We start from the raw sequence: 26,812 nt of genomic DNA on the forward strand, positions 1-26,812 counted from the left end.
ATACCACGTGCGGGCGCGCACGTACAGTGCAATTGAAACTTCGTGGCCCATGCGCAGAAGTCAGTTTTCAGCCTGGGCGAGTCTATTTTGAAGAAGTGGCGTTAGAACACTCAAGGGGCCAAAGAGCCGCATGTGGCTCGCGAGCCGCGGTTTGCCGACCACTGGCCTAGCCCAAAGTCAAGGGACAGGGACGTACACTCCACCCATGGGAGGAGGAGCAGCAAAGCCATCCAGCAAAGGGCAAGGGTACAGAGAGGGTGACTAATTCCACCTACTGCAGACATCAAGTGGCCAGCACGGTGCACGGTGCCTGGCATAGCGTGGCAGTAACTTCTGCCCACTGTTGTTACTACTACTCAAAATAGGCAGGACAAGAGAAAGCCTGTTTCTGAAAGAAGCTAGAAAGTTTCGCATTGGATGTGTGCTAAATAAAATCAGTTTCAGTGGAAATACGATAGTGTTTACAATTTTACTTTTTGTTCACCTCTTTGACTCAGGTAACCGGCACAGTGCCTGGGACATGATAGGTGTTCAGAACTATTTAATGATTGCTAAGAGGTCCATTCCCTGATAGGGATGCAGCATGGGGTAGCAGAAAAAGTACTGCTCAGCCCACTCCTCACCCTCCATTTCTCAGCACTGGTCTGGGTTTCAATTCTGGCCCTGCCTTTCACAAGTTATTTGACCGTGGGCAAGCCCCTTAAGTTCTCTGCGCTTGGTGGGGGCAGGATATACGGGGCTTTGTCAGTTTTGTATTCTCACACGGTACCTGTGTGCCTGGCACACGGATCATGCTGAATAGATCTTTGTATGTTTCTGGAGCTTATGTTCTCTGCTTCCACTCTTCTCCCTCACCCCCACGTCCAGATCCACCAGCATTCACATCGGCCTCCAGATGGCTGTGGGGAGAGGGTCACTGGTAAGAGAGGACACGAGTGGCATGCGGCAGGAGGTGGGCCCAGCCCTGCCCTCTCCCCCCGGGAGCCTCTGGCAGGGCTTCCCCTCACTGTTGGCTTTGGACTCCAGCATGTCCACATCCTTGGCTGTGGCTCCTACCACCATTTTGGGATACTTTATGGGTCCCACTTGGAGCCAATGGGAGGAAACCTAATTTCCTGCCACAGGAAATGGTTCAGCTAGTGAAGAATATATTTAAGAATTAAAACCTCTGTCAAAGGAGCTGGAGGGAGTTGCTGGAGAAAGACTTTCGGCAGGTCTCTCCTCAGGAAGCCAGGGGTGTGAGAAGAGATCTCTGTCACAGATGGGGCGGAGGCAAAGGCCAGGCTCCTGAGACTGTCTGAGCCCAGCAGCTGGTCTTGGGCCACAAGAAAGGCTGGGTCAGGAGAGGGGGTCACAAATGGGTCCTTTCCTGCAACTGAGCCTGTTATGGTAACATCAGCTCAGAATGAAGACCTGTTTATTGGATTCACTTACAATAGGCTGGGTGCCCTGTGTGGCTCGTGAGGGTGTGTGACGGACACATCAGCTAAATTCAATCCAGCAGCTGGAACTCCCCCTTTGCTGGTACTAGCATTACTTTGGAAAGCATCTGCGTGTGTTTTGAGCAGGACAGGGAGAAGAAGGACTGACTACCTGCGTTGGCTCTGGGCAGCCCAGGCTAAACCAAGAGGAGTTGTTGATGATGCATTGGGAATGAATGAGATGCCATCCATGCCATGAGTTAGGGATTGTATGGCCCGGAAGCAGGGGCATGGACCGGATGACTTCTGGAAAACACTGCCCCGCCAGCCCAGTGGTCACGTGCTCGTGAGCTGGAGAGCATGCCTGTCTCCCTGCTGTCCGTCGGGTCCAGCCTGGCAGCCAGGAGCGCTGGCCTCCCCCGCGGGCCTGTGCAGACTGCCGTGTGATCCTGGTCAAATGACTTTGTTGCTCTTGGTGCGTGTTTATAGTTGGGTTGGTTGTTTTCTTAATACTGAGTTTATAGAGTTCTTTATACATTTCAGACATAGGTCCTCGATCAGACAGGTACTTTGCAAATGTTTTCTCCCAATGTGTGTCTTGTCTTTTTAGTCTCTTAACAGTAACTTTCAAAGACCAGAAGCTTACATTTTGATAAAGTCGAATTTATCAACTTTTAAAAAATGGAATGTGTTTCTGGTGTGATATCTAAGCAATGCTTGCCTATCACAAGGTCACAGAGCATTTCTCCTGTTTCCTTCTTGAAGTTGCATTGTGTTCAGCTTTATATTAGGATCCACTTCAGCTCCTTTTTGTATTGGGGGCCAGTGTAGATTGAAGTTCATTTTTCTTGTATTTGGATACTCAACTCCTCTGGCGCTATTTATAGAAAAGACTGCCCTTTCTCTTTGTCTTTGGACCTTGGTCCAAAATCAGTTGTCCAGATATATGTGACTATTTCTGGACTTTCTTAGGTTCCAGCATCTCTTTCTCGGGGGTTTTGTTTGTTTGTTTGTTTTTTGTCATGACCACACTGCCTTGATTACTGTAGCTCCCTGGTTTTTTAAAAATTAATTATATTATCGAAATAATTAATGTAAATAATAGTTTAAGAATTCAAGAAGTCCTTGACTTGATTCTTTCTTGCATTTTTAATTTATATTCTTTTTTGTTTCCAAGAGGTTTTATTTTTTTAATAGTCTATAAAAGTTCCTATTTTAGGATTGCAATATCTTATTTCCCTGAGAGTAGTATTTGTTCTGTTTTATTTACTTTGGAAGTTTCCTCTTTCTTGCCTCAGACTTGCCTTTCCCCTCCCTCCTTATTTCTTCCTCTGTGCCTCCTGTCAGTGGCTTTCTTTAAAATGCTGGGTTTTGGCTGTGCATTCATATTTAAGAGTGAGGCAATAAAAACACATGAAATGCTCCAGCCTGTTGGCTGGTGGGCTACCCTGTATAGGGGGAGCTGGCAGGTATAGAGTCATTTTGTCAAATTGCAGGTCTCTTATGGGCTGAGGTGTTTAATTTCTTCACCGGAGGGGGTGGGGACATGGGCCATTCGTCACTGTTCTAGGTACCAAGTGAGCAAGGGAGCCTCCAGGAATCCTCATCCCAGCCCTCATCTGACCTTCATCCCAAGCTGTGCCCCAGTTGCCCCATCCAGAGTCCCCTCTCCAGATTATTTTCTGCAGAGAAAATATGATGCCATCCATGCCATGAGTTGGGGATTATATGGCCCAGAAGCAGGGGCATGGACCGGATGACTTCTGGAAAATACTGCCCATACATGGCATGGATGGCCTCTAGTAGGATTGGGGAGGCCCTGTTTGTGGGGGCTTGGAAATGGGGGATGGGATCTGACTGCCTCTTCTATAAACTTTCATCTTCCTGTTTTCAGCCTCATCCTGACAAGTGTGTGGTGCCTTCAACCCCCGAGTCCCAGGTTCTAAGGCGCAAATGGAATCACTTTTGTTGGCTTCCTCTGATAGGTGCTTGGTTTCAGCTCTCGCCACTCTGCTGTCTGTTCCCATTCGGCCATCTGCGTTCCACTTTCTTCTGCTATTTTCCTACTCACAGTTTTGGGCAGAACAGAGATAAAAGCCTCTATTCAGTTTGTTTTATTTGACCTGAAGGACATTTCTTACCCTCGTCCCCCCTTCTTTTGCCTCCCCTTTCTCCCCCATCCATCCTTCCTCTCTGTGTCCCTCCTCTCTTCCTCCCCTCCACCACCTGCTCCTATCCTCTCCCCTTTCCCCTGTACCCCTCCCCTTTAACCCCCTTCTCCTCCGTTCCCCTCCTTCCCTCCTCTTTGCCTGGAGCTTTCCGTGCCATAGTTCCGATAGACAGCCAAGCTCTTCAGGCCCTGAGAGGAAACAGCCCACATAACATAGAAAGGACTGGATGAGGAATCAGGAAACGGAAGTTCTTTGCCTACGGGTCTGATAAACCTCCTGTCCTCTTTCACCCCCTTCTTGACCCTCTTTCCCATCCCTCAATTACCAACACCCATGATGACCACGTCACAGTCCACCTCACACTCAGACCTTGGCCTCAGTCACCTTCATCGTGTCCACTGGCTGCCCCATTCCTGCCTGCTCCTCAGAGAGCGCCCGTAAGTCCCATTTATTCAGGCAAACGGGTGCCCTCTGTCACACGGGGACAGGGAGGGAGAGCTTGCAAATGCCTCTCGGCCAGCCCCGCCCAGTTGTAGAAAAGCTGTGCCCACTACTCTGTCCCCGGTGCCACAGTCGGTGTTCATGGAATACGTGTTAATATCGTGTGTGTGTGTGACTAGACTCCCCTTGCCTGTCTGGGACTAGACATCATCTGAAGCCTCCTGCCCCTCCGGAAGCCGCCTGCCTGCCCACCTGCTCTTGGCTGACGGTGCTCCTGCCAGTCCTGAGCTTCCCAGTCCCGTCTACTGCCCAGCGTGCTTGTCATGCAGTTACCTGGGGTTTTATAAAAAGGAAGGTTCTGATTTAGTCGGTGGGTAAGCGCTACCTTTTACACGAGCTTCCGTGGACCCGTCCTGCTGGTCCTGGGACCACACTCGGGCCTGGCCTGAGAGGTGGGGGTCACAGCTGCTCCGAGGCCAAGTCACCATGGAGGACGTGGTTTGACAGGGACAGGGCACTGCCATTTGCTGTGTGTCTGGCCCATCCGGGCTGGGACAGTCGCAGAACTGAGTGTGGTGTGGTGCCAGGGGCTCGGCTCCTGCTCGGCCCAGGCACGGCCCTGTGGGTGACTCCTGGGTCCTCCTGCAACCAACCCTCACACTGAAAGGGACTCCTGGGAGGTCTGCAGTGTAGGCTCTCGCCATTTCCAAGTCCCTTTAGTGTCCCTCTTTCTCTCCCAACTCATCAGAAATGTCACCTAAAAAAGACATGTTTGGAGTTGTTTTTGTGTTTGTTTTTCTTGTTTTCTGATGTGTGAGGGAGGCACTGGGTGAGTGTTGAGAGCGATTAGAGCCGTGCTGTGTGCTTTGTCACCCATGCACTTACCTAAAGAGCTCATTTTCCCGTTCATCCCTGGCCCCCGCCCCCTCCCCTGGCTCGTGGACCTGTGCAGACCGGGGCTCAAGTGCCCTTCCTTTTATGTGTGTGTGTGTGTTGGGGGGGGGGGGTGAGCCCTCCCCCAGGGCCTGGGGGAGCCAAGCCCACTCTGCGGCCCGGGCGGCGCAGCCTTCCTTGGTGGGCCTCTGTGTCCTCCCGGGATCCCGCCCAGCACTGAGCCAGCGTTCTCTGACCTCCGGGCCTCGGCGTTGGGAGAAGGGAGCGAGGGAGGGCTCCCGCGTCCCTCGCTCGGGCCGCAGCAGGCAGGACTTCGGAGGAGGCGAGCCACATCCACTTCACTGTCTCTCTTTGCTCCTCCCCGGCCCGGCAGGTCCCTGGATGGCCGACTGCAGGTGTCGCACCGGAAAGGGCTCCCCCATGTCATCTACTGCCGCCTGTGGCGATGGCCCGACCTGCACAGCCACCATGAGCTGCGGGCCATGGAGCTGTGTGAGTTCGCCTTCAACATGAAGAAGGACGAGGTCTGCGTGAACCCCTACCACTACCAGAGGGTAGAGACCCCAGGTATGGCCCCCTCTCTGGGGTCTGCAGATGCTTCGTGTCACCGCCTCCCCTCCCCCCTTTTCTCTCCTCCTTCCTCTTCCTGAGGGAGGGTCTGCAGTGTATTTGGGGGTGCAGGGCCTTGGTTCACCTCTGCTCTGTCTCCCCTGGGCAGTTCTACCTCCGGTGTTGGTGCCACGCCACACAGAGATCCCGGCCGAGTTCCCCCCGCTGGACGACTACAGCCATTCCATCCCCGAAAACACTAACTTCCCCGCGGGCATCGAGCCGCAGAGCAATATTCCAGGTGGGTACTGGCAGTGCGGGCCGGCCTGGGGACATGGGTCCCACTGCTCCGCTTGGGCCCCCTGGGCCTCCCCGCCTCCCCGCCTCCCCCTCTGTGCACACAGCGCTGGCCCCTGACTCAGAACCACATCCCTGTTGGGAGAGGACCCGTGGCCTTGGCTCCCGCTTACTAACGATGCTTTTCTTGGCTCCGAGGAGTGGCGGTGTGACCCTTCCGCCCGGCCTCGGTGCAGTCATTTATTTTGGAAGCGGAAATAGCGATGCTGTGTTCCTCTCACCGCCCTTGAGGCCGGAGCTGAGGTTCAGGCAGGATCCCTGCCGGCCGGGGGGCTGCGGAGGCCGTGGGTGCTCGGAGCCGTGTGGGCGCGGGCAGAGCTGGCCTGTGAGTCAGCCGCTGAGCGTGACAGCCGGGTGGGGGCGGAGGCCCAGTTCGCGTCTTCCCTCCACGGGGAGAAGGGGGCCCCACTGTCAGACCGCAGGTGCTTTCAGAAGCCCCTCACTTACAGGCAAACAACGTGTGAACAGCAGCACTCCCGAGTCCAGGGAGACAGCCCGCAGCCGGTCCCCTGCAGGGCGGTGGCTGCTGGGCAGTGGCCATGCTGTGTTCCTTTCAGAGCGTCCTATTGGGACCAGCTTTCACCCCGCGTGAGTTTCCTGGGCCGAGGTTGACGGCAGGCCTGTACGTGTGGGTCCCCGCCGTCAGGAGAGACGCACTTTACAGACGCAGCCCTGTCAGATCCTGCCCCGGGGCCGCTGCTCTCCGGGGGCAGGCCCCGCACTGTGTTCACTCAGCCAGCCTTAGAAAGCTCTGTCAGGGCCGGGGGTCATGGTCTCTGCTGCCGCTGAACTCGCAACCCACTTGGGAAGCTACGAGGTCCCCTAAAGAGACACCGTATAACCAGGCACCTGCCCAGGAGTAGGCGGCGGAGCCAGCGTGCAATTTGGTTTGAGGGGTCGCCCTTTGGAGGACAGAGATGGGCGAGGCTGAAGCAAGTCAACCGCCTCCCTCGAGGGTGGTCGTCAACCTGAACTCGAAGGAGGGGGTAAAGTCAGCCTGGCAGAGGTTCTAGAAACAGCCATTTCGGACTTGGGAGTGGGATGGTGTGAACAGAGGTGGGAATGAGGTAACGGTCAGGTGGGGAGCCTGAGGTGGGAGGCAGAGGACAGCGGGACCAGGAGCTGTGTCCTTGCTTTGAGAGGCCCAGGATCCCTCCAGCACGGCTACCGGCACAGGGTGCGAATGTGCGAGCGTTTGCAAAAGATCTCTCCGAGCTGTGGAGGCCAGTTAATAAACCCCTTCCTTCTGATTCTCAGAAACCCCACCCCCTGGCTACCTGAGTGAAGATGGAGAAACCAGTGACCACCAGATGAACCACAGCATGGATGCAGGTCAGAGTCCTGCCGGCGTGTGCTCTGAATCCTGAGGGCCTGCCCCCCTCCTTCCCCTTCCTCCCTCCCTCCTGCCCTCTTTCTCTCTCCCACCCACCCAACAGGCCTCTATCCAGTATCCGTAGAACAACCACTCAGCCAGGGGCTGGGGACAGAGGAGGGGCCTGGGCTGCTCAGAGCTGGTGGGAGACTGACGAGACAGGGCGGTTACGGTGCATCTCTGTGCCCCCTGATGGAAGTCGCCACAAGGAATCCGGGGCGCAGAGAGGGCCCCGAACCCAGCTTAGAGGGCAAGTGCTGGGGTGGAGCAGTGCCTTGCAGGGTAGGCTTTTCTTGAGCGGAGTCTTGGAGCTATGGTAGGTCTCAGCCAAGTCGTTCTGTCAGGCAAAGGGTGTGCCTGACAGAGTGCTGGGGGCACAAGCGGGACAGCCTGGTGCATTTTGGGACAGAGAACACTCGGTGTGACCAGAGCCTACTCCTCCAGAATGCGGAGAGGCAGGAGGGCACGTCACTCGAGGCTGCAGGTGTGGCCGGGAGCTGGTGGGGAGCCACTGCGGCTTCCAGCAGGGTCTGTGCCTCAGTGCGATGCTGCTGGCCGTGGGGTGGAGGGTGGGCTCCATCACCAGGAGTAGTTCCGGAGCCTGAGTGGAGGGCAGGTCTTTGCCGCTGGCCGGTGGAGGCAGGCCCCCGAAGCGTCTATTTCTGTGTGGTGACCAAATGTGATCTGTGTGTTCCTCCTGTGAGGGACCCACCCCAGCTGTCTCCAGCCACATCTCCAGATGTTCCCATGTCATTTATTATGGGACCAAATGGGCTCCAAACCAGTGGTTTCTGGAGTTGAACCCCAGCTGCCACATGGAATGTGCGGTTGGGTGAGGAGGAGGGAGCCAAGCAGATGTTCCGTTCCGATGATGGCGGGCATGCCTTGTGCCCACAGAGCCGCTAGACAAAACATAGCCACCTGCCTTGCGCACAGCCCAAAAGAGAGTACGCGATTCCTGAAAGATGGACGAAAGCAACTCGCATGTTCACTGTAAAACGTAGTTGCTTGATACCCAGCCTGGGCATCGTGTCACTTTGGGGTTTAGCACACCCCTAAATTCTCCCCCCGGGTGAGAGACTGACAGTGTGAACCCCGCTGGAATGCATTGAAGACCTTCCTGGACTCGATGCCAAGTGGCCATGGCAAGCTCGCAGCCATTAAATGCTGGCGTGGGAAGCAGGCCAGCTAAACAGCATCTCTCCAGATGCTACCTCTCTCCTCACTCTCCCTTCCCTCGTCCCTCCTTGCTGCTCTCATGTTTGTGGAATGATTCCTGTTGTAAAAGAAAACAGGCCAAAGGAGAGGGTCTGTGTAGGGGCTGAGCAGCTGCCACTTCGCCCCCTCCGCACCCGCCTTGCCACCCACTTTCTTTGTCCCCTCTCCCTTCTCCTCCTTCTCCCATCAATGTACTTGCAGGGCCCTGTTGTGAACATAGCGACTTATCGAAAGTGGACACAGGGCTTTGTGGACCCCGGCCAGCCTGTGGGTGAGCGGGTGGGGTCTCCTATTCATTCTCCCTGCTTCACTCAAAGTTGTCCGTTTGGAAACCAGTCCAGTGCCCGTGGACACTGAGATGTGGTGGCTGGAGCCCGAGGATCCCCTTGTCCAGTCCTGGGTCTTCCCTAACACACAAGTCTGCTCAGATCCGTGAGAAGGTTCCGCAGCCTTCCTGGGTCTTCGTGAGCCCCCACAAAATAGGAAGCCGGCCTTTACTGAGTGCCTGCTGGGTACCAGTCACGGTGAAGGCAGTGTTACATGCACGATCTCCCTTCATGTCTACAAATCACACAGTAGACGGTGTTATTTCCAACTTATGCCTGAGGGGGAGAGTCAGGGCTCAGAGAGGTTAAAGCTCTTCAGCGAAGTCCCACAGCTAATGCCTGGCGGCATGGCCGGGCCCCTGATTCGGAAGCTGTGCTTCTTCCGGGATTCTCCCACATCCCCAGTGGATTGGGTGCTGGGGGAGAAGAAGAAACCCATGCGAGAGCAGGAACAAACCCCCATGAACAGCTCGAGGGGGCATATGTATGGGGACTGGGAGATTTCAGGGAGGCGCCAGCCCCACAGGCTGTTAATAAGTGAACAACTCTCCATCGCCCCGTGGTGCAGGGACAGAGGAGGGACGTGCCACTGTGCCCTGTGGAAAGGTACGGCACTCACTTGGGTTTTTGGAAGGTCGATGCCATATGGTTGTTTCTTTCCTGGGGCTGAGGGGTGGAGAGAGGGTCACAGAGTAGGAAGAATTGTGTAGGTTTGGACTTTGGCCACGTACAGCATTGTGTCTTATATAAAATGTCAGCCTGGTCGCTGAGCTGCGGGATTTCTGAGGCAGCTTGGTGAGTTTTCTGAAACCTGGGGAAATGGTTGGAATGGTATTTCCAGGTGCCTGAGCCACTGAGAGCAGTGACTGTGGGACAGCTGGCCTTCGCTGCCTGGGGCTTTGAGGAGCTGGGGAGGGGGCCTTCGCCGCCCCCTCTTATTTTCTTGGGGGCACAGTTCACAGGGCAGGAGGGTGTGGTGTAGGGTCCGTTCCCTAGTTGGGAACTCAGCACCCCTGTGCCGTGGGTCCTGGGGAAGAGCATCACCCTGTCAGTCGTGGCAGAGACCTCCAGGTCATCCGCTCGTCCATGTCCCACAGATGACGTCACCTGGGCCCGTGGAGGGCCAGGGTGGGCCAGGATGTGGCGACGGGCCTTCTCCTGGGCCTGGGAGGGTCAGCCCGGGGTTGCTTTCTGCTGGGTTGAGCTGCCCACCTTGATGTCAGGAATTGGGTTCTCCAGCCAAGAGTCTTTTATGAAATCTCACGCCTGTGTCTCACCTCGCAGGTTCTCCAAACCTATCCCCGAACCCGATGTCCCCAGCACACAGTAACTTGGGTAAGTGTCTGCTCGTCTGTGTGTCTGTCTCCCCTCTAGCTGCAGCCCTGGCAGGTGGCCGGTGTGAGGAGGGGGTCCTGAAGGTGAGGCTCCGCCCCAGCCCCCCACACGGGCCAGCTCAGCCCATCGGGTTTCTGGTTACAGGGATTCTGGGGTCACCCACAGAACGGGAAACCTGAGAACAGTGGTGTCAGGAAAGGCAGCTCTGTGCCGGGTTGTGTTTCCCCCCGTGATGCTGAGACGTGAGTGAGTGAAAATTCCCCAAGCCTCGTGCCCAGGAGCCGAGGGTCTGTGCTCAGCCAAGCGTATGTGCGTGGTTGGATGGGAAGCCATGGCCGCCGACTCCAGCCCCCAACTTTCCTAGAGGTTTCAGATGCACTTACTTGGAGTCTATCTGAGCATTTCATGTTACAGTGATGTCATTTTTATTTAAAATGGACCCATACAAGGAACTTGGAAAACAAGCAAAATTGCCCACAATCTCTCCACCCCAAACCATTTTTATTGCTTTATCACAGTCCTCCTGATGTTGGAGGGTCAGCACAGATATGTGTGCCTTGCCACTGTCATCATAGTGCAGTTGGTCTGAGGCTCTACAGCAGCGGTTCTCAACCTGTGGGACGTGGTTGAGAACCGCTAGCAGGGTCGCCTAAGACCATCGGAAAACACAGATATTTACATTACGATTCATAACAGTAGCAAAATTACAGTATGAAGTAGCAATGAAAATAATTTTATGGTTGGGGGTCACCACAACATGAGGAACTGTATTAAAGGGTATTAGAAAGGGTGAGAACCACTGTCCTAGCGCATACCCATTTTTTAATGTTTTTCCTCCCCTTTGTGCTTTCGGTAAACACATTTCCCTATGTTGGTGCCTCGGTGATCATTTTGCATCAGCTCCTGACATTTGGAGCAGCGGGACCATCGTTTTCACTCTTTCCCTCAGCCCGTGGACTTCTGGGTCCATTTTTCTGAGATTTCCTTTTCTACCCCAGAGCAGACTTCCGCTCCAGTGTGGGGCCTGCTGAGGGGCTCAAAGCCAACGAAACATCCATTCCACTTTTATGGAAGGGGATGCTTTATGTGCTGGCCTGGCAGCCTTAGGAAAATGTGAGTTTGATTTTGTTTTTGGCCTTTATTGCTGGGGCTTAATGTGTGGCTCAGGAAAAGAAAGAGTTAACACCCAAGCTTGGTGAATCGGAGGGGATTGGCCTGACTGATAGCATCAGGTGAAGAAAGCCATCCCTTGGAACAGTGAGAGAGGCTTGAAAACCCCGTACTGTGGGCTGACCAGTGGGCAGTGTGAAATGCGACTTTGAGAGATCTGTCTTAACATCTTGGTAAAATAATATCACCGTGAGTGTTGGGCTTTGGAGAAGGAAGGTCACATTCAGTGGGAGAGGACTGATTGGATTATTAGAAACAAACTCTGGAGGCTAGAAGCCACGCTCACACTTGAGAAATGAAAGGTCATGATTGTGAATTGGACTCTGGGCTTTGGCCTTTGAAGTTACCCGACCCTGTGACCCCGGCAGCACTTCCTCTCCTAGACCTTGCAGCAGGCTCGCCTCGGAAACCCCGCTGCCTGACTCAGGAGTCAGATGGACAGTTGTCCCTTGCTGTGAACTCCTGTCTGCCTTGTGTGGACTAGGATGACAGGATGGTTCTCCAACGTGGACCCAAGGCAGAGTGCCCTGTGGACACGTCCCTCCCTCCCCATCCCTCAGGCCCCTGGTCTGAGGGTTGAGAATTCTTAGGTCATTTCTTCCAAAGGTAGGAACAGGCCTCGAGCTGGGAAAGCAAAGAGTGGGTGCCACTCTGCTGGGAAGGTCTGAGTGGGGGGACGAGTCAGTTGCCGAGTCAGGGTTAGGACTCATGGTGAGACACAGTGCCGACAGGCTTGGCTTTCTCTCAAGCCCTCGCACCCCCACCTTCATCCACTTAAAGCTATCGGCTTCATTCCACCCATAAAGTCTCGTGGACTCCTGGCCTCATAGCTGGAAGGGAGGAAACGACAGTGGTGACAATGGCAAACATTTCTTGAGAACTTACTATTTCCTGTGTCGCTCATTGTTTCGGGCCAACCTTCGTAACAGCTGTCTAAGGTGGTGGTTTGGTAGTTTTTCATCTCACAGGTTAGGAAAGCAGGAGGCAGGCTGCTTAACTAACTTGCCCCAGGTCACGCAGCTAGTAAGTGGGGAAGCTGGCTTTGAACTCGGGCCTCGGGACCCGGAGCATGTGCTCCCGTCTGCAGCAGGGCACTGCCTTGCAGGGGCATTGAGACCAGTTTCCCTCGCCCCACCACCTTACCCAGAAGAACAGGGCTCAAGAAGGGCATTTATTAACTTATAGTCGGGGACAAATGTCACGTTGAAGACTGTGTCCCATGTGGTCCCTGGGTGGGAACCTGCCCACCCAGGGACCACAGCCACTTGTACCTGTCTCTTCCTGACTCATTCATTCCCCAGTGGCTGTGTGCCAGTGGCTGTGTGCCAGTCCGGGTGGGGCATTTGAGGAGGACTCACAGACCCCGCCATCCGTGTGCTCATGGCCTTGTTGGGATAAAGAAGGCAGGACTGTGCGTGAGTGTAAAACAAGCAGTAGGTGCAGATGAAGTACCCTGCGAGGTCGCAGGAGGCAGCGGTGGTATTCCAGTGGGGACAGGCTTGCCAGTGTCTCCTATGTATGAACTCATGTCGTCAGCACCGGCTGGGTTCCCAGTATGTACTGACCCTGGTGGTCCAGAGCTGGGGATGACACTAGGATTCAAAGCCTGGCAGAGTGGCTGGAGGTGTCCGTGTCCACCTGGGATGCATTGTGCCAGATGCCAAGGGAGCAAGCACAGAGGAGGGAGGAACAATATACGCCAAGGAAGAAAGTGCCGGGTGGGATGGGAAGACCTCAGAGCTGTGGCGACCCGTGTGAGCTGGACGCTGAAGGACACACAAGTAGGATGCCATGAGGAGGGAAGGAGGGAAGGACATTGCAGATGGACGGAATGGCATGAAAGGGCCGGTTGAGCTCCGAGGACAAGCTGGTGGACAGCCTTTCCCAAAGTGGGGTCAGGAGACAGGATCTTGTCATCAGCTGAGTTTGGAAAGCCTGCACTCCCCTCTCACGGGCCCCCAAGGCACTGGCGTAGGAAAGCCTCCGAGAAGTCCTGCAGGAAGGAGGCCTGTTAGATCAGCATCGCTCCCTGGGACCTGACCACTGTTCCATCACTTCTGTCTTATAATCCCATTTACCACCCAGAGGTCGCACTGTGGAAACACTGACGAAGGTTCGGCTGAAGTTGTAGGAGTGGCTGAATTCAGTGGAGAGGGAGACCCAGCTCAAGAAGGAAAGAGAGGGGGCGCCTTGCGGGAGGGACAGGGTTGAGAAAGAGGCTGAGGGTCAGGTGCAGGATGGAGCCACAGCAGCCAGAGGGATGGGAGATGCCAGGGAGGTCCTACAGATACAAAATGAGATGTAAGAAGAGACCCCGAGTTTGACATCAGGAGTTCAAGGGCATCCTTTGGAGAGCAGGTATGGGGAGGGGTGGTGGCTGAAGTTGGTCAGAAATGGGCTGAAGGGCAAATAAAGGGTGAGGGCGGGGAGGGAGCCCACAGCGGCAGCCTCTGGGTTCCTTCTTCCCGGCCCGTATACCAGGCGGTGTGTCCCAAACGGTAAGGTGAGGACAGGCACACAGCAAGTGCTTCCTAGAGAAAGATGGGGACCTCTCAGGACATCTGATCATTTCCTGCAAAGAAGTTATCACACAAAAAGAAGTAAGACCTAGGCTATCTGGCTCCTCCTTCACTTCCTCCCCACTCCGGGCAAAAGGTTGGGCCTCCCACCGCCGTAAAGTCACTTCAGGTGACTCACGGGAGCTCCAGTGGGTGACTGAGAGCCAGCTCAGCCTCCCGCCAGAGGCTGCGGGAGCCCCCAGGGCTTTGTTTTCGGGGTGGGGGTGTGTGAGCAGGTGATGTTCCTGTTATTACACACCGTGCTGCCTGAGTCACCTGGACTTTCCTAAGCGCCGAAGGCAGAAGGATTGGGCAGTTGGAGAGGAAGGAGGAAGGAGGAGGGAGGTGGGGAGAAAGGGAAATGATAAGGATCTGGATCCTGCTGGTGAGTAAGTTGTTTTCTGCTTTTACGTGAGACATTTCGGGATGGGCCTTGAGTGCCCAGAGCAGCAGCTGAGCGGAGTTTAAGGAGGTGACGGTTCCTCAGAGGCCTCGGCAGAGCTGCCTTCCTCTCCTGCCAGGAGAAGGGCTGGTGGCAGGGCAGCGGGACGAACCCCGGGGCCCTGACAGAGGACACGGGTCCAGTTCCAGGCCCTTCCTGCCGCTGCACCTGGCCTTTCCGAAGGCCTCCCCTCAGGGGAGTCCGGGGATCTCCATGGCAGGAAGTCAGCGGCCGGCTGTGCCCGCACACTCCCGAGGGTCCTGCTCTGAGACTTGGCCATGGTTCTTGGTCTCGGTGAACTGGTGCGAGGCTGAGTGCGCGGGGCTCCTTCTGTGTACACTCTGGTGTGTGGCCCTCATCTTCAGCGAGATGGGTTGGAATGGGTGCCCCAGATGCGGGGACACAGATGGTCCCGGGCCTGCAGGAATAGCGCTTAGGTGCGCAGGGGGCTCAGACACGGGCCATCCTGCAGGGAGGGGTCAGGCAATGCTCCACAGCCACGGAGCGAGGCCCTAGCAGTTGGGGATGGGGAGCCAGGGAGAGGGCACAGCAGGGGAGACGGCCGCGGGAAGGCAGGTGGGGACTGCGCGTGCAGCCTCCCGGCCTGAGGTAGAGCCGCTTCACCCTGAGGAGCGCCCGGGGGACGCCAGCCCTTCAGGTTCGCCCTTTCGCCCGCAGCGCCGCGCTCCTGGCCTTGCCTGCTCCCTGCTTTCGATTTATAGTAGAAAGTTAATTTCCCCTCCGGCCTCCCCCTTCCTTTACCGGATTTGGATTTCTTGCACATGTTTTTAATAGGGTTCCCTTAATCCAAGTGTTGCCTTCTGGGTTTTATTCTGTTTTCTTTTCCTTAAACAAAACAGAGAGTCTATGCCAGTTTGGAATAGGGCTCAAAACTGGAGCCAGCCAATGTGTAAGGCTGGCAGGGGGCCAGTCATGAATTAAGTGCCCCATGCCACTCGAGAAGTCTGGCCGACATCGCACTGGTAGGGGCAGGGGGCCGAGCGCGGCTGGAGCTGGAGGTGCCTGCGTCTCTGACACCTCTGCCCCGGGAACAGAGATTAGCACAGACTCAGCAGTTTGGCCGCGAGCAGGGAAGGCCTTGGGCACGTTCCATCATCTACCACCCCAGGTGTGCCAAGCCCTTGGCCTAGAGATGCAGAGCCATGCTCCATTGGGGCAAGGCATCTCACCAGAGTACAGAGTCATCCTCCCAGAGGAGCCTTTGGATGGCATGTCTTCAGGTTCCTTTGAAGAAGCAACCTTATATAAAATCGTTTCTGCATTTGTTGGGAAATTCTCGAAAACCAGGGCTGGCTGGCTTGATTGAAGTAGGGGAGGGGTTACCCCCTTGATAGACTTCTTTTAAGATTTTGTGCTAAGACAAGTGTTGTTCCACCCTCAGAACCAGTAAGAATTCTGTCCACCAACCAGAGAATTGTAGCATATTCTCCCTTTTTGCCTTGTCTGCTAGGAAGCTCAGAGCCAAGGTGAGGGTTATTTCAGTAGCTATAATTTTATGGTTATCCCATTTATAGCCTTCTCTTTTGTTTCTTTTGTACTTAACCATGATGTGGATAAGTCTTTAGGTGGGAAAGAAATGAGGGCGTATGTGAGGTTTAAAAATGAGGTGCCATTCAAGGCAGAACTCGGCGGTGGTGATCTCACTTTGGGGTCTGCTGCTCCTCTTGCAGAAGTGCCTTGAGGAAGCAGCTGAGGGGTGGTGGGAAGGAGAGAGGTGGAAGGCATGGCTGGCTTTTCATTGTTTGCAGAGAATAATAAATGTGTGGCTGAGGGTGCTGCTCTGGTTCAGAACGCAGGTCAACGCGTCCACACAGCCCTCTCTGAAATGGCAGCTTCCGGACCGTCTTGGCCTGACTGCGCGGCTCCTTCAAACTCGCATCTCCTTAATTACGTGTCAGGCTCCTGCGTCCAGCGTTTTCCACAGCGCTGTCCAGTGTGTGTGTCTGCAAGTTGCAGGATGTTTGGATAAGGGCTCCGACCTGCTTGGGAGGACCTCTTGGGCCAGGTCCCTAAGCCCCTCTCTGGTTCTGAGACATCTTGAACCCATACTTCTCCAGAGCGAGGTCCCAGCTCCACGTCCTCTGACAGGTGGCCCGGCGGCTTTTGGTAGGTGGGCTATGTCAGTGTCCCTGGGAACCTCACTGCCTGTCTTCTGCCTGTCTAAGCCCTGGGGTGCTGGGTAGGGATTTATGACTTGGGGAGAGGACTCTTTCTGTTCTGCACTTTGCTGGGCAACCAGGGCCAGCCCAGATCAGTCACAGCTGCACCTTCAGGCCAACTCATGCCCGAAGCACAGTGACCTAGATGGTCTGCTTTGGCTGTCCTCTAGTACACTGCAGGTACTCTTAGACTGGGAAACGGAGGCCAGAGCGGGAAGCCACCTTCCCCATCCTCCAGGGCACACAGCCAGATGAGCAGAGCCTGCCTGTAGGCAGTGGCGGCGGGCGGCCCTTCCCCAATACCTCTGGTCCTGACATGTTGCCCGGCCACTTTGAAGGCTTGAATTGCACTTGGGTTTATTTATTTTTTAAGGTTTCCAAAGCAACACAGCTCACATTTAGTGACCACATTGTTTAGAATATAGCTTATCTCATTGGAATGTGGAAGCATCCAGCAAAGCCTGAGCCGGATGTGGCTCAGCGCCACTTCGGGCGCACAAGCCACAGGCCACGGTCACTCCTGCCTCATCACTCCCCGTCCACGGAGGAGCTTAGATCTCCTGCCTCCTTCCCTTCCCTCCCTGCCCCCCTGGGAAGAGAGGAAAGGGGCAAAGCGTCCTCTTGTGATGGAGGTCAGGACAGGAACAGGATGTTCTCAAGTTCAAATAATCAAAGTTATTATAACCGTACACACAGTTTCTCGAGTGTTTGATGCATGCTCTGTGCTTCCTAGGAGTTGTCTCCGCCCCTCCACAAAGAGCGCCTGGTGGTGGGAAGGATTCTCCGCTCCGGTGGCTGGGGCAGGGGGTCTGGAAGCTGGAACTCGGAGTGGGACTGGTTTGCTCAGCCACACGGCGAGTCCGTGCCGGAGTCGAGAGTGAGCTGGAGTCCACCTGGGTCTAAGGCTGGTGCTCCATGACCTGGTTAACAGCGAGGGCCATCGTTTTTAATCAGTGGCTTTTGTCCCCCGGAAGACAGCTTGCGATGTCTGGGGGCATTTCTTGTTCCCACAGCTTGGGAGGGTGAGATGGACGGGAGCTACTGACGTCTCGTGGATAGAGACCAGGGGTGCTGCTAACCGTCCTGTAACGCACAGTCTCCCGCTCCCCTAAACAAAGAGGTATCTGGCCCAGACTGCCAACAGTGCCGCGGCTGAGTACCGGATCTAGGCGTCCTAACTCTCTGGCTGACAAGTTCTGGGTGTGTGTTGCGTGCAAGCACGGATGTCCATTACCGGTCCGTACCTCCCCTGCGCGGACACAGTGTCTGCGCTTAGAAGGGATTGTGGGCACAGACCCCAGGAGATGCGGGCCCTCTCAGAACAGCTTCTGGTTTTTCTCTCTCGGCCTTTACACACTTTCAAAGGTCTGTGAGCAGAGGGGCCCGTGGGTTCTCACCCTAGGACGTTGCCTGGCAGGTGGGGAGCAGGGGTCTCAGGCCTGTGCTGAGACTTGGCCTGGCCCTCTCACCAGCTCCTACAGGACACACCCAGGTCGCCAGGCCCCAAATATATGTCAGAGCCAGAGTGAGTGATCAGGCTGGGGGTCTGAGATGGGGGAGAATGAGCAGGGGCTCCCTGATCCTCCAGCCACGCAGGCAGAGAGCAGGATGTGGGGAGCTCGGCCTCCCAGCCAGCGCAGCGGGCATTGCAGAGAGGCAGCTGGAAGAGGCGGGACTGGGGACGTGATGGGAGTGAGGAGTGACGAGTGCCGGCCAGTGCGGGGAGGTGAGAGGTGATGCCGGGGTGGGCAGGAGGAGGACAGGGGCGGCTGGGGAACCCGGAATGGCTGGAGGTGACAGGAAGGCTAGGGATCATGGGGGATCACATGAGGGGAACCTCTATTTCAGGGGTTCCCGACTCTTCTGAGAAAGAGAACCAACACCCCACAAGACGTTTTGCTCTGAGGACCCCTGAATAGGGACTAGAGACGGACAACTAGGACAAACGCAGAATCTCTTCCAGGCGCGCTTGTGTCTGAGCCACTCCAGCAGGTGGCATCTGGAGGCATCCAGAGGTGGTTTCCGGAGAGAGAGACGTGGGCCGGCCCGCTCTGCAGACAGCGCCAGGTGCCCTGTGCTCTCCGACACTGCACAGCGCGGGGCCCCCGGGCTGCTCAGCTTCCAGGCTGGGCCGCTGCTGCTTGACAGGCTAGGGTTTGCCCGAGAGCAGGCAGAGCCAAAGGCAGAAAGCCCTTTGGGGGCAGAGGTCAGCATGGGTTACTTAAGGGCCTTGGAAGAAAGGCCGGGAGGTGACCGTGTCGGTGCAGTGAGCGCACTGGGCCCAGCACCTCCTTGAAGACTGCTTCACCCCAAGGCCAGGCCAGGCCAGGCAGAACAGGGCCCTGTGAACTAAAACTAAATGGGCTGGTGGGACACGTCTCCCAACACCTGAGTATTGTGGCCCATGGGATCCTGCAAGACAATAAAAGGCATGAGGGCTGGGGTGATAATGCCCTCTGAGAGGTAGAGAAACAGGCTCCTGGAGCATCCGGGGGACCCCGTGGGGAAGCAGGGGCCTGGGGGCCCCACTGACCCGCAGCCTGGCCTGTCTCCCAGACCTGCAGCCCGTCACCTACTGCGAGCCAGCCTTCTGGTGCTCCATCTCCTACTACGAGCTGAACCAGCGTGTCGGGGAGACATTCCACGCCTCGCAGCCCTCCATGACGGTGGACGGCTTCACCGACCCCTCCAACTCGGAGCGCTTCTGCCTCGGGCTGCTCTCCAACGTCAACAGGAACGCCGCCGTGGAGCTCACACGGAGGCACATTGGTAAGAGCAAGGCCAAGGGGCTGCTCCAGTTCCCCCCTCCCCCCTCCCGGCCCCAGTGCAGCCTCCGTGCTGGGCCTCCTGCGAGGGAATGGGGGGAGGACTCTGCCCCAGCCCCTCCCTCACATTCTGTATTGTCTCGTTTAGGGGCCAGAAAGGTAGAGTTCAGGTTGCTTGGCCATCTCACTCACAGACACAGACGGAGCGTCTCTGAACATCTGAAAGCCACAGAGGAAAACACTTCACCTAAGGGGACACGAAAGGGGACTCTGTACAAAAGGCACCATATGCGGTTCTCTTAGTCACTAGGCACTTAAACGACTGATGGGTGGATAGGTGGGTCGTTCGTCTTGGAGGTGTGATCTTTTGTGTTAATTTCCTACACGATTATGATTATTTTAGCAACTTATAGTATGAACTGCCCGCTGCTGGGACACCACTGCTGCTGGCGTTCTGCCTCCCAACACCCAAAACACAGGAAAAGATTACTTAGGCTAGGGACGATGAAGCCTTGGTAGTTATCACTTGGTTTGCTCATAAAAATGTCACACTAAGGATATTCATAATTCTGTGACCCAGAGTCGCTTAGAAGGGCCATAGAAATGGAAGGCATGCGGCCCGCCAGCCGCGAGTTGGACATGCTTGGCACTGTAGTGGGTGCAGGGGGGTATTCTCTGGCAGCATCCGCAGCCCCCAGGGTTGGTCGAGGGGCTCCAGGGCAAAGCCGGAACCTGGGCAGGGCAGCGGGGTCAGGCCCACGTGGACCAGAGCACTGCTGCTTGTGTGTGTTAAGATCTTGGGCATTAACAGGTGAAGAGAAGATTTTGTAGTTGGGAGAAGAAAAGTTTGGAAGCCATGGGTAGACCCGTGTGCTCATTTTCAGGGAATAATCTGCTGCTCGGAAGGGGCAGAGCCCTGCAGGGGCCAGACAGCAAGCGTGACACAGTCGGTGACAGACAGCCCCTGCCCCTGAGCCCGCGTCCTTCCCAGATGGCCTCCCGTTACGTTACTTAAAAAAAGATACTGATCTTGGGAGTGGCTGATTTCTCTTTATATTTTTCTATGTTTTAAAAATATTTTAAAAATTACCCTAACAGCCGAAACCGGTTTGGCTCAGTGGATAGAGCGTCGGCCTGCGGACTGAAAGGTCCCAGGTTCGATTCCAGTCAAGGGCATGTACCTTGGTTGCGGGCACATCCCCAGTAGGGGGTGTGCAAGAGGCAGCTGATCGATGTTTCTCTCTCATCGATGTTTCTAACTCTCTATCCCTCTCTCTCTACCTCTCTGTAAAAAATCAATAAAATATTTTAAAAAAAATTACCCTAACAAAATATTTTTGTTCTCTTGGTCTGGGGCTCCCCACCTCCACTTCTGCCTCCCACTTTTTTTTTTTTTTTTAATCCTCACACAAGGATACATGTATATATCCTTTCAGAGAGGAAAGGAGAGGGAAAGAGAGATAAAAACATCAATGATGAGAGAGAATCACTGATCAGCTGCCTCCTGTATGCCCACCACTGGGGATTGAGCCTGCAACGCAGGCATGTCCTGACCGGAAATCGAACCGTGATCTTCTGGTTCATAGGTCAACTGGTTCATAGGTCAACGTTCAACCACTGAGCACACTGGCCGGGCCCAAGGATATATTTTTATTGATTTTTGAGAGACAGAGAGAGAGGAGAGAGAAACATTGATGTGAGAGAGAAACATTGATCAGTTGCTTCCTGTATGTGTCCCAACCAGGGATTGAACTGACAACTTTTTGTGTACAAGACAGCTACCCGACCAGGACTGCCTCCCACTCTTGATGGGCATGCACAGAGGGTCTTCCTTGAGAACCCCAAGTCTGTCCTATAACACTGAGCCAAGAAGGAATGGTAGTGATGGGGGATGGGGCAGTAATGGGGTGAGGAGACAGGAGGACCTCAATGGCCCCTCAGTTCAGCGTCTGGTTTCCATCCCACCTGACGCTGTGCCTGTAGTCGGGCTCCGTTTTCCAGCCCTCGGGGCCTCCTCCCTAGGAGCTGAATGGAGCCCTTCCCTGCAGGAGAAGGGAGCACCCCCCCTGCCCGTCCTCCCCCCCCCTCGCTGCATGGGGAACTCATTGTCAGTGTTTATGTAACTGCTTGAATTGCAGAGCCAATTTAAAAATAATTTCTGTCCATCTGGAGTGGATTTAAGAGATGAAGGAGAGGTAAATGATATAAACCTACGAATGTTCTTGAAAACTGCATTGAGGGGAGAAAGGTATAGTGTGGCAGTAAGTCACCCCTGCTGTGAAGGGCTCCTGGCGTCTGCTGCCTCGGGGAGGGAGCTCTGTAGGTTGACTGAACAGATTTCTGGATCTTGGAGGGGAGGGCACTAGTAGCAGAAATCAGATGCCGCGTTGCAGGCACTTACTGTGGCTCACAGCACCCCTGTGAGGGGGGTGTCGTGACTGTCCCCACCTGAACTTAGGCTCAGAGGTTGGAGTAAGTCACTGAGGCGGTGGCTGGTCCCTGGCAGAGGCCGAATGAGGCTTACCCCAGGCCCCTCTCTCGTCATCTGCCGCCTCTGGCTTTAGGAACACAGCCTCACCCCTCCTGCCCCCTCACGTGGGTTAGGTTTGCACTCTGGGTCCCACGTGCCTGGTGAAGCTGGGAAGGACCAGGAGCCTGGCTGGCTCTGCCCCTGCGCGAGCCCAGCCGGCCCTGGGCCACTGTGCGGGGCCAGGCACCCTGGTCCGGTCTGACCCGAGTCTCTCCAGGGCGAGGCGTGCGGCTGTACTACATCGGCGGGGAGGTCTTCGCAGAGTGCCTCAGCGACAGCGCCATCTTCGTGCAGTCCCCCAACTGCAACCAGCGCTACGGCTGGCACCCCGCCACCGTCTGCAAGATCCCGCCAGGTAACCACACCTCCACACGCCCTTCCTGAGCTCCTCTCCCCCATGGCACACGCCTGGGTCGCTGTTTTCCTGGTGTTTTCTCCTCCTCGTGGTTGGCATTGCTAACCTGCAGGTGCTCCATCTGGGTTTTCTCTGAGCCTCACCTTCTGCTCTCCCTGGCCCTCCAGGGAGCAGACCCAGCATCGGACGGACCTGCCTTGGATCCGTGGGTACCTGCTCAGTGCCCTGTGTGTGTGGATGCTCAGGCAGTCCCCTGCCTTCCTCCCTTCCTTCCACAACAGGCACAGCAGGTGGTGCTACAGGGGACGGAGGGGTGCAGGGCCCTGCTGCCGTCTCCACAGACCTTACACACCAGCTGAGTGTGCAAGAGCAGCACAGAGAAGGTGCTCTTGGATTCAGGAGGACAAGCATTTAACTGTGGGTGTGGATCAGGGACACCCTCATGGAGGAGAGGCGTAGGCACAGGGCGATGAGGGGTGAGGACGGTGAGGGGTCCCAGGCTGAGGGGGTGGAGGGCAGCCACGCAGGGGCAGCACTCTGGCTGGAGGCGAGGCCGTGTAGAAGACAGGGGACATGTTTAGAAAGCATGAGGGGACCCCGCCATGGAAGGACATAAAAGTTTTGCTTTTATTCTGGGGAACTGCTGAGGGGTTTTTTTCTTTTAAAAAAAATATTTTTATTGGTTTCAGAGAGGAAGGGAGAGGGGAGATAGAAACATCAATGATAATAATTGACTGACTGCCTCCTGCATGCCCCCTACTGGGGATGGAGCCTGCAACCTGATCTGGTCTGACCCGTGGGCATGTGCCCTTGACCGGAATCAAACCCAGGACCCTTCAGTCCACAGGCCGACGCTCTATCCATTGAGCCAAACCAGCTAGGGTCTGTTGAGGGTTTTCTGTGCAGGGCTGATGAATCCCACCTGTACTCCAGGAAGGGGTGTCAAGCTGTGTCCCCCACAGGGTGGCTTGGACAGGGCTGGGCCTGGGGAGCAAGACCAGGCAGGAGGCTGATCCCGGCTAAGGCCTCCTTAGAACACGGAGGCAGACGGCCCCAGCCAAAGCCCACTTTTCACGGGGCGTGCAGCGCAGCCACGGGGCACACAGCCCACAAAGCGTGAACTGTGGCCAGCTGGCGTGGCCCTGGTCAGGCCGAAGACTGTGAGGCAGGTGTGGCTTGTCTTTTCCTGCCCACTGAGGAGCAGATGAGAGTGGAACCCTGGGTCCTAGGCAAGGCCAACGTCGGAACCCAGACACTCTGAAATGATAAGTGCTCTGCGTTCCCAGAGTGTGGTGTGGTTGTGTCTACAGAGTCCATTTCTATCTCTGCTGTCAGTCTTCCCCAGTTGTTCTGGCTCTTCAGGTGAGGAGACATATTGAGGAGACCAGTTCAGAGAGGTTAAGCCACCTGCCCAAAATGCACAGCTAGTAAGTGGCTGAGCCAGGTGGACCCAGGACTGACTGCGTGACTCCCGAGCCTCGTGCTCCTCTGTTGGGCTCAGCTCGCCTGGAGCCTACTTTGGCCCTACCTCACCACACTCCCCCTTGGAGAAAGCTAGAAGAGGAAGCGGGGTTGCATTCTTGGCATTCTGCCCACTCCCTTCCCCAGCCCTCCCCCCATCTGTTCGGTGAGGGCTGAGTTGGCTGTGGTGGTGTTTGTTCGCTCATAGAATGTCAACGCTCACTCAGGGTCCTCTGAGGCCAGCCCCTCATTTTATAAAGGAGACACCCGCTTACAAAGAGAAGGTGACCAGCCCAGAGTCACACAGCAAGATGAGGAGCCTCCTGTTGGCCCGTTAACCAGTGTCACCTCAGCTCACCTTTCGGGCACCTCCAACATGTGCTTTTGTCTTTGTTTTTTCTGGTGAACACATTCCTGGCACTCGGGCGGCAGGACTTCAAACAAGCGATTTGCTATAAACTTTATTTGTGCCTGTCTCTAGTTTTACTGACTGCAGAGTTAGACACACACCTTCACTTTGCTGTGAATGTCACCCCGACCCAGCCTGGTGCCCAGAGGCCAAACTGGGGCCCAGATCGCTCCCTCCCTCCTGGCCCCAGCATGAGGTGGACTCAGAGGAGCTGGCGGGAGGCGCCTTGGGACCCCGGGATGAGTTTTTTGGGATGGCAGGCGTAGCTTTCAGCTGGCCTGTCTCTGTAGACACTCCGTCGAATGACAAGGAGTCATTTTTCCCCAGGTGGTCGGCCAAACCCCACACAGCCATGGGCATTCTGGCTCGGGTCCCTCGTCTCTCTGTTCCCTGAGCCCAGGGCAGGGCCACCTCTCCAAACCCTCTCCCTTGTTCTTGGTGGCCCCCTGTACTGCCTTCCCAGTGTTCCCCGCAGCTCTGGGAGCTGGAGCTTGCAGGCCAGTGTTTAATTCTCCCCCTCACCTATGCCCGTGGTAGGTACCCACATGGAGGTGGCATGGCTTCAGGACAGGGTGCCAAGCATGGAGGAGGTGCTAGTTAGGACCTTCCGGGTGACCCAGGGGTGGTTTTAGCCAGGAGGGGAGCACCAGACACACCCGCCCTTCGTCCTCAGGAGCACCGTTTTTGTTCTGTTGGCAGGATGCAACCTGAAGATCTTCAACAACCAGGAGTTTGCTGCCCTCCTGGCTCAGTCTGTCAACCAGGGCTTCGAGGCTGTCTACCAGCTGACACGCATGTGCACCATTCGCATGAGCTTCGTCAAAGGCTGGGGAGCAGAGTACAGGTCAGCACTGGAGGGGGTGCGTGTCCCAGGGCCCAAGGACGGCAGGGGCCTCCGCACAGTAGAGCAGGGCCCCCTCAGAGCGGAGCCAGGCCAGCCCTCGCCCAAAGAACAGAGGCAGCGATCAGAGAGGCCGCGACCTGCAGGCTTATAAGAGCTGAGCAGTGCTGGCCCAGGGCCTCAGACACATGTGCTCCGTGCCACCTCACACTGCCCTGGGCCGGACACTGCATCACCCTATGTGGTGGGGAGGGAGCTGAGGCCCAGGGGCGGAAAGTGACTTGCCCAAAGCCACATCGTTCGTGGAAAGGCTGAACCTAGGTGGCACCCTCTTGGCTTGCTTGTTCATTTCGGGCAGATGGGTCTAGCACGGCCCTCTCCAGGGAGTCACCTTTTCATCTCCTCGTTCCTTCCAGCCTCTGTGGCTCCATCTCTGACTTGGTGACCCTGAGCACCTGGAACATTAAATAACTGAGAAGCAGGGGGAGGAGGAGGAGATCTGGGTAGTCATAGAGGAACAAAGCTGACTTGCTCAGAAGAGAAACGGTGTCTCAGAATTTCAGATACTGCTTTAACCTAACACTGGTCAGGGCTGCCCTGGTCTGCTCTGCTGAGGCTCTCAGACCACTCGGGTTTGGGCTCAGAGAATCCAGGCCCTTCTCTTTCACACCTGGACAGGAGTCTCCTGAGAGGCGGGGCTGTGGGCCCCTCCTCCTGCTCACAGGTCCCCCCCCCCCCCCCAGCCCCCCAGCTCCTGAGGCAGACGCGGAGGTACCCACACATCAGCAGGAGCCAGCGCCTTGCAAGTTACTCTCCCCCTCTCTTCATTTTTCCAGATGTTTGGAATCCATTTTGTTTTGCAGTCATTCTGCACCCAAGCCAAACCCATTTCAGTATTGGCTCCGGGCCACCGTTTATAATGAAATCCAGATGAGCATGACTTATGGAAAGTCAGATTCTCATTAGAGGATTTGGGTCCGTGAAATCTTCCTCTCCCATTTACCGTATTCTAGCTGCTGTTCCCTGTACGCCCCGCAGTGCCAGGGAACACAGCGCCTTGGTCTGCGGGGGTCCCCCTGAAATCCAGGAGTGGCCAATTGAGCAATGAAAGGGGTCAGACCTCAGGAGCAGTCTCCACACAGTTATAATGGCCTGAGATTAGCCCAGGCCCAGAGGCCTAGCCCAAGGGACGCTTTAGCTCACCTTTTAGCCCTGGCTAACATCACTTGGGGACCAAGAGTTGAAAGGTTAGAAAAGTAATACATATCTTTTACTGGGGAAGGGAAATGTGTAAAGATGGGCCCAATGGAAAAGAACCAGAGGGAGGTCCATCTGCTCTTCGGACCTCAGACGGCAGTCCTGAGGGCCCCCCTCGGGCCCCAGGTCAGGCAGGCACCCAGGGTGAGTCTGCAAGCTCCTTTCTCGCCCTCCCCTGGGGTGAGGCAAGGAGGGCGGTGCCCTGAGGCCAGCGGCCCTTGACCTGGCGTGGCACCACCGCCCTCAGCTTCAAGTGCTGGGAAGAGGCCCCCTGGTGGCGGAAGCCCTTCTCTGGGGGCACTGTGTCACCGCGCTGGACGCAGTGCCAGCACACCCGGTCCCGGGCGGCCCACCACGTCACTGCCACCTGGCAGCACCGCAGGGCAGCCTAACTGGTGGGTGCGGCCCCTTCCCAGAACAGCCTTGCCCTCCTCCTGCCTCCCGGGCCAAGGGGAGTAAGGTTTCATGCCTTCTCTCTGTGAGGTGGCCCAAAGCAGGCCGGGGCCCAGGCCTCTCACCTCCAGCTGGCACCGGCGCCGCCGCAGCCGATAGCCTTTGCTCGGCGGAGGCCTTTGGGAGCGCGCCTGCGGGCTGCGTCACCGACCAGCCTGAATGTAGACAAAGCGCTTTGGGGAAAAGAAACGTGTGGTGTGCCCTGGTTTTTTCCAGTAATTGTTTCATGGCTCGCTCTGCTGGTAAGATTTTCCAAAATAAGGCCATAGATGGGAATTATATCAGCACATTGGGAGACGACGGCATG

General features: G+C 56.0%; 1 protein-coding gene across 4 annotated transcripts in view; it reads left to right on the forward strand.

The window, feature by feature from the left end:
* SMAD3 (SMAD family member 3) overlaps window positions 1–26,812 on the forward strand; it is a 252,296-nt gene that overhangs the window by 220,759 nt on the left and 4,725 nt on the right. For all 4 annotated transcript variants that reach the window (XM_079768745.1, XM_079768743.1, XM_079768744.1 and 1 more), the window contains exons 2-8: window positions 5,301–5,494; window positions 5,646–5,777; window positions 7,091–7,165; window positions 10,034–10,084; window positions 18,991–19,203; window positions 21,947–22,084; window positions 24,654–24,798. In XM_079768745.1, the coding sequence (XP_079624871.1) occupies window positions 5,410–5,494; window positions 5,646–5,777; window positions 7,091–7,165; window positions 10,034–10,084; window positions 18,991–19,203; window positions 21,947–22,084; window positions 24,654–24,798 (839 nt within the window). In that variant the 5' untranslated portion in view covers window positions 5,301–5,409. The remainder of the gene's footprint in view (window positions 1–5,300; window positions 5,495–5,645; window positions 5,778–7,090; window positions 7,166–10,033; window positions 10,085–18,990; window positions 19,204–21,946; window positions 22,085–24,653; window positions 24,799–26,812) is intronic.

This window comes from Cnephaeus nilssonii (genome assembly GCF_951640355.1).
Source record: "Cnephaeus nilssonii genome assembly, chromosome: 4".
NCBI classification, from domain to species: Eukaryota; Metazoa; Chordata; class Mammalia; order Chiroptera; family Vespertilionidae; genus Cnephaeus; species Cnephaeus nilssonii.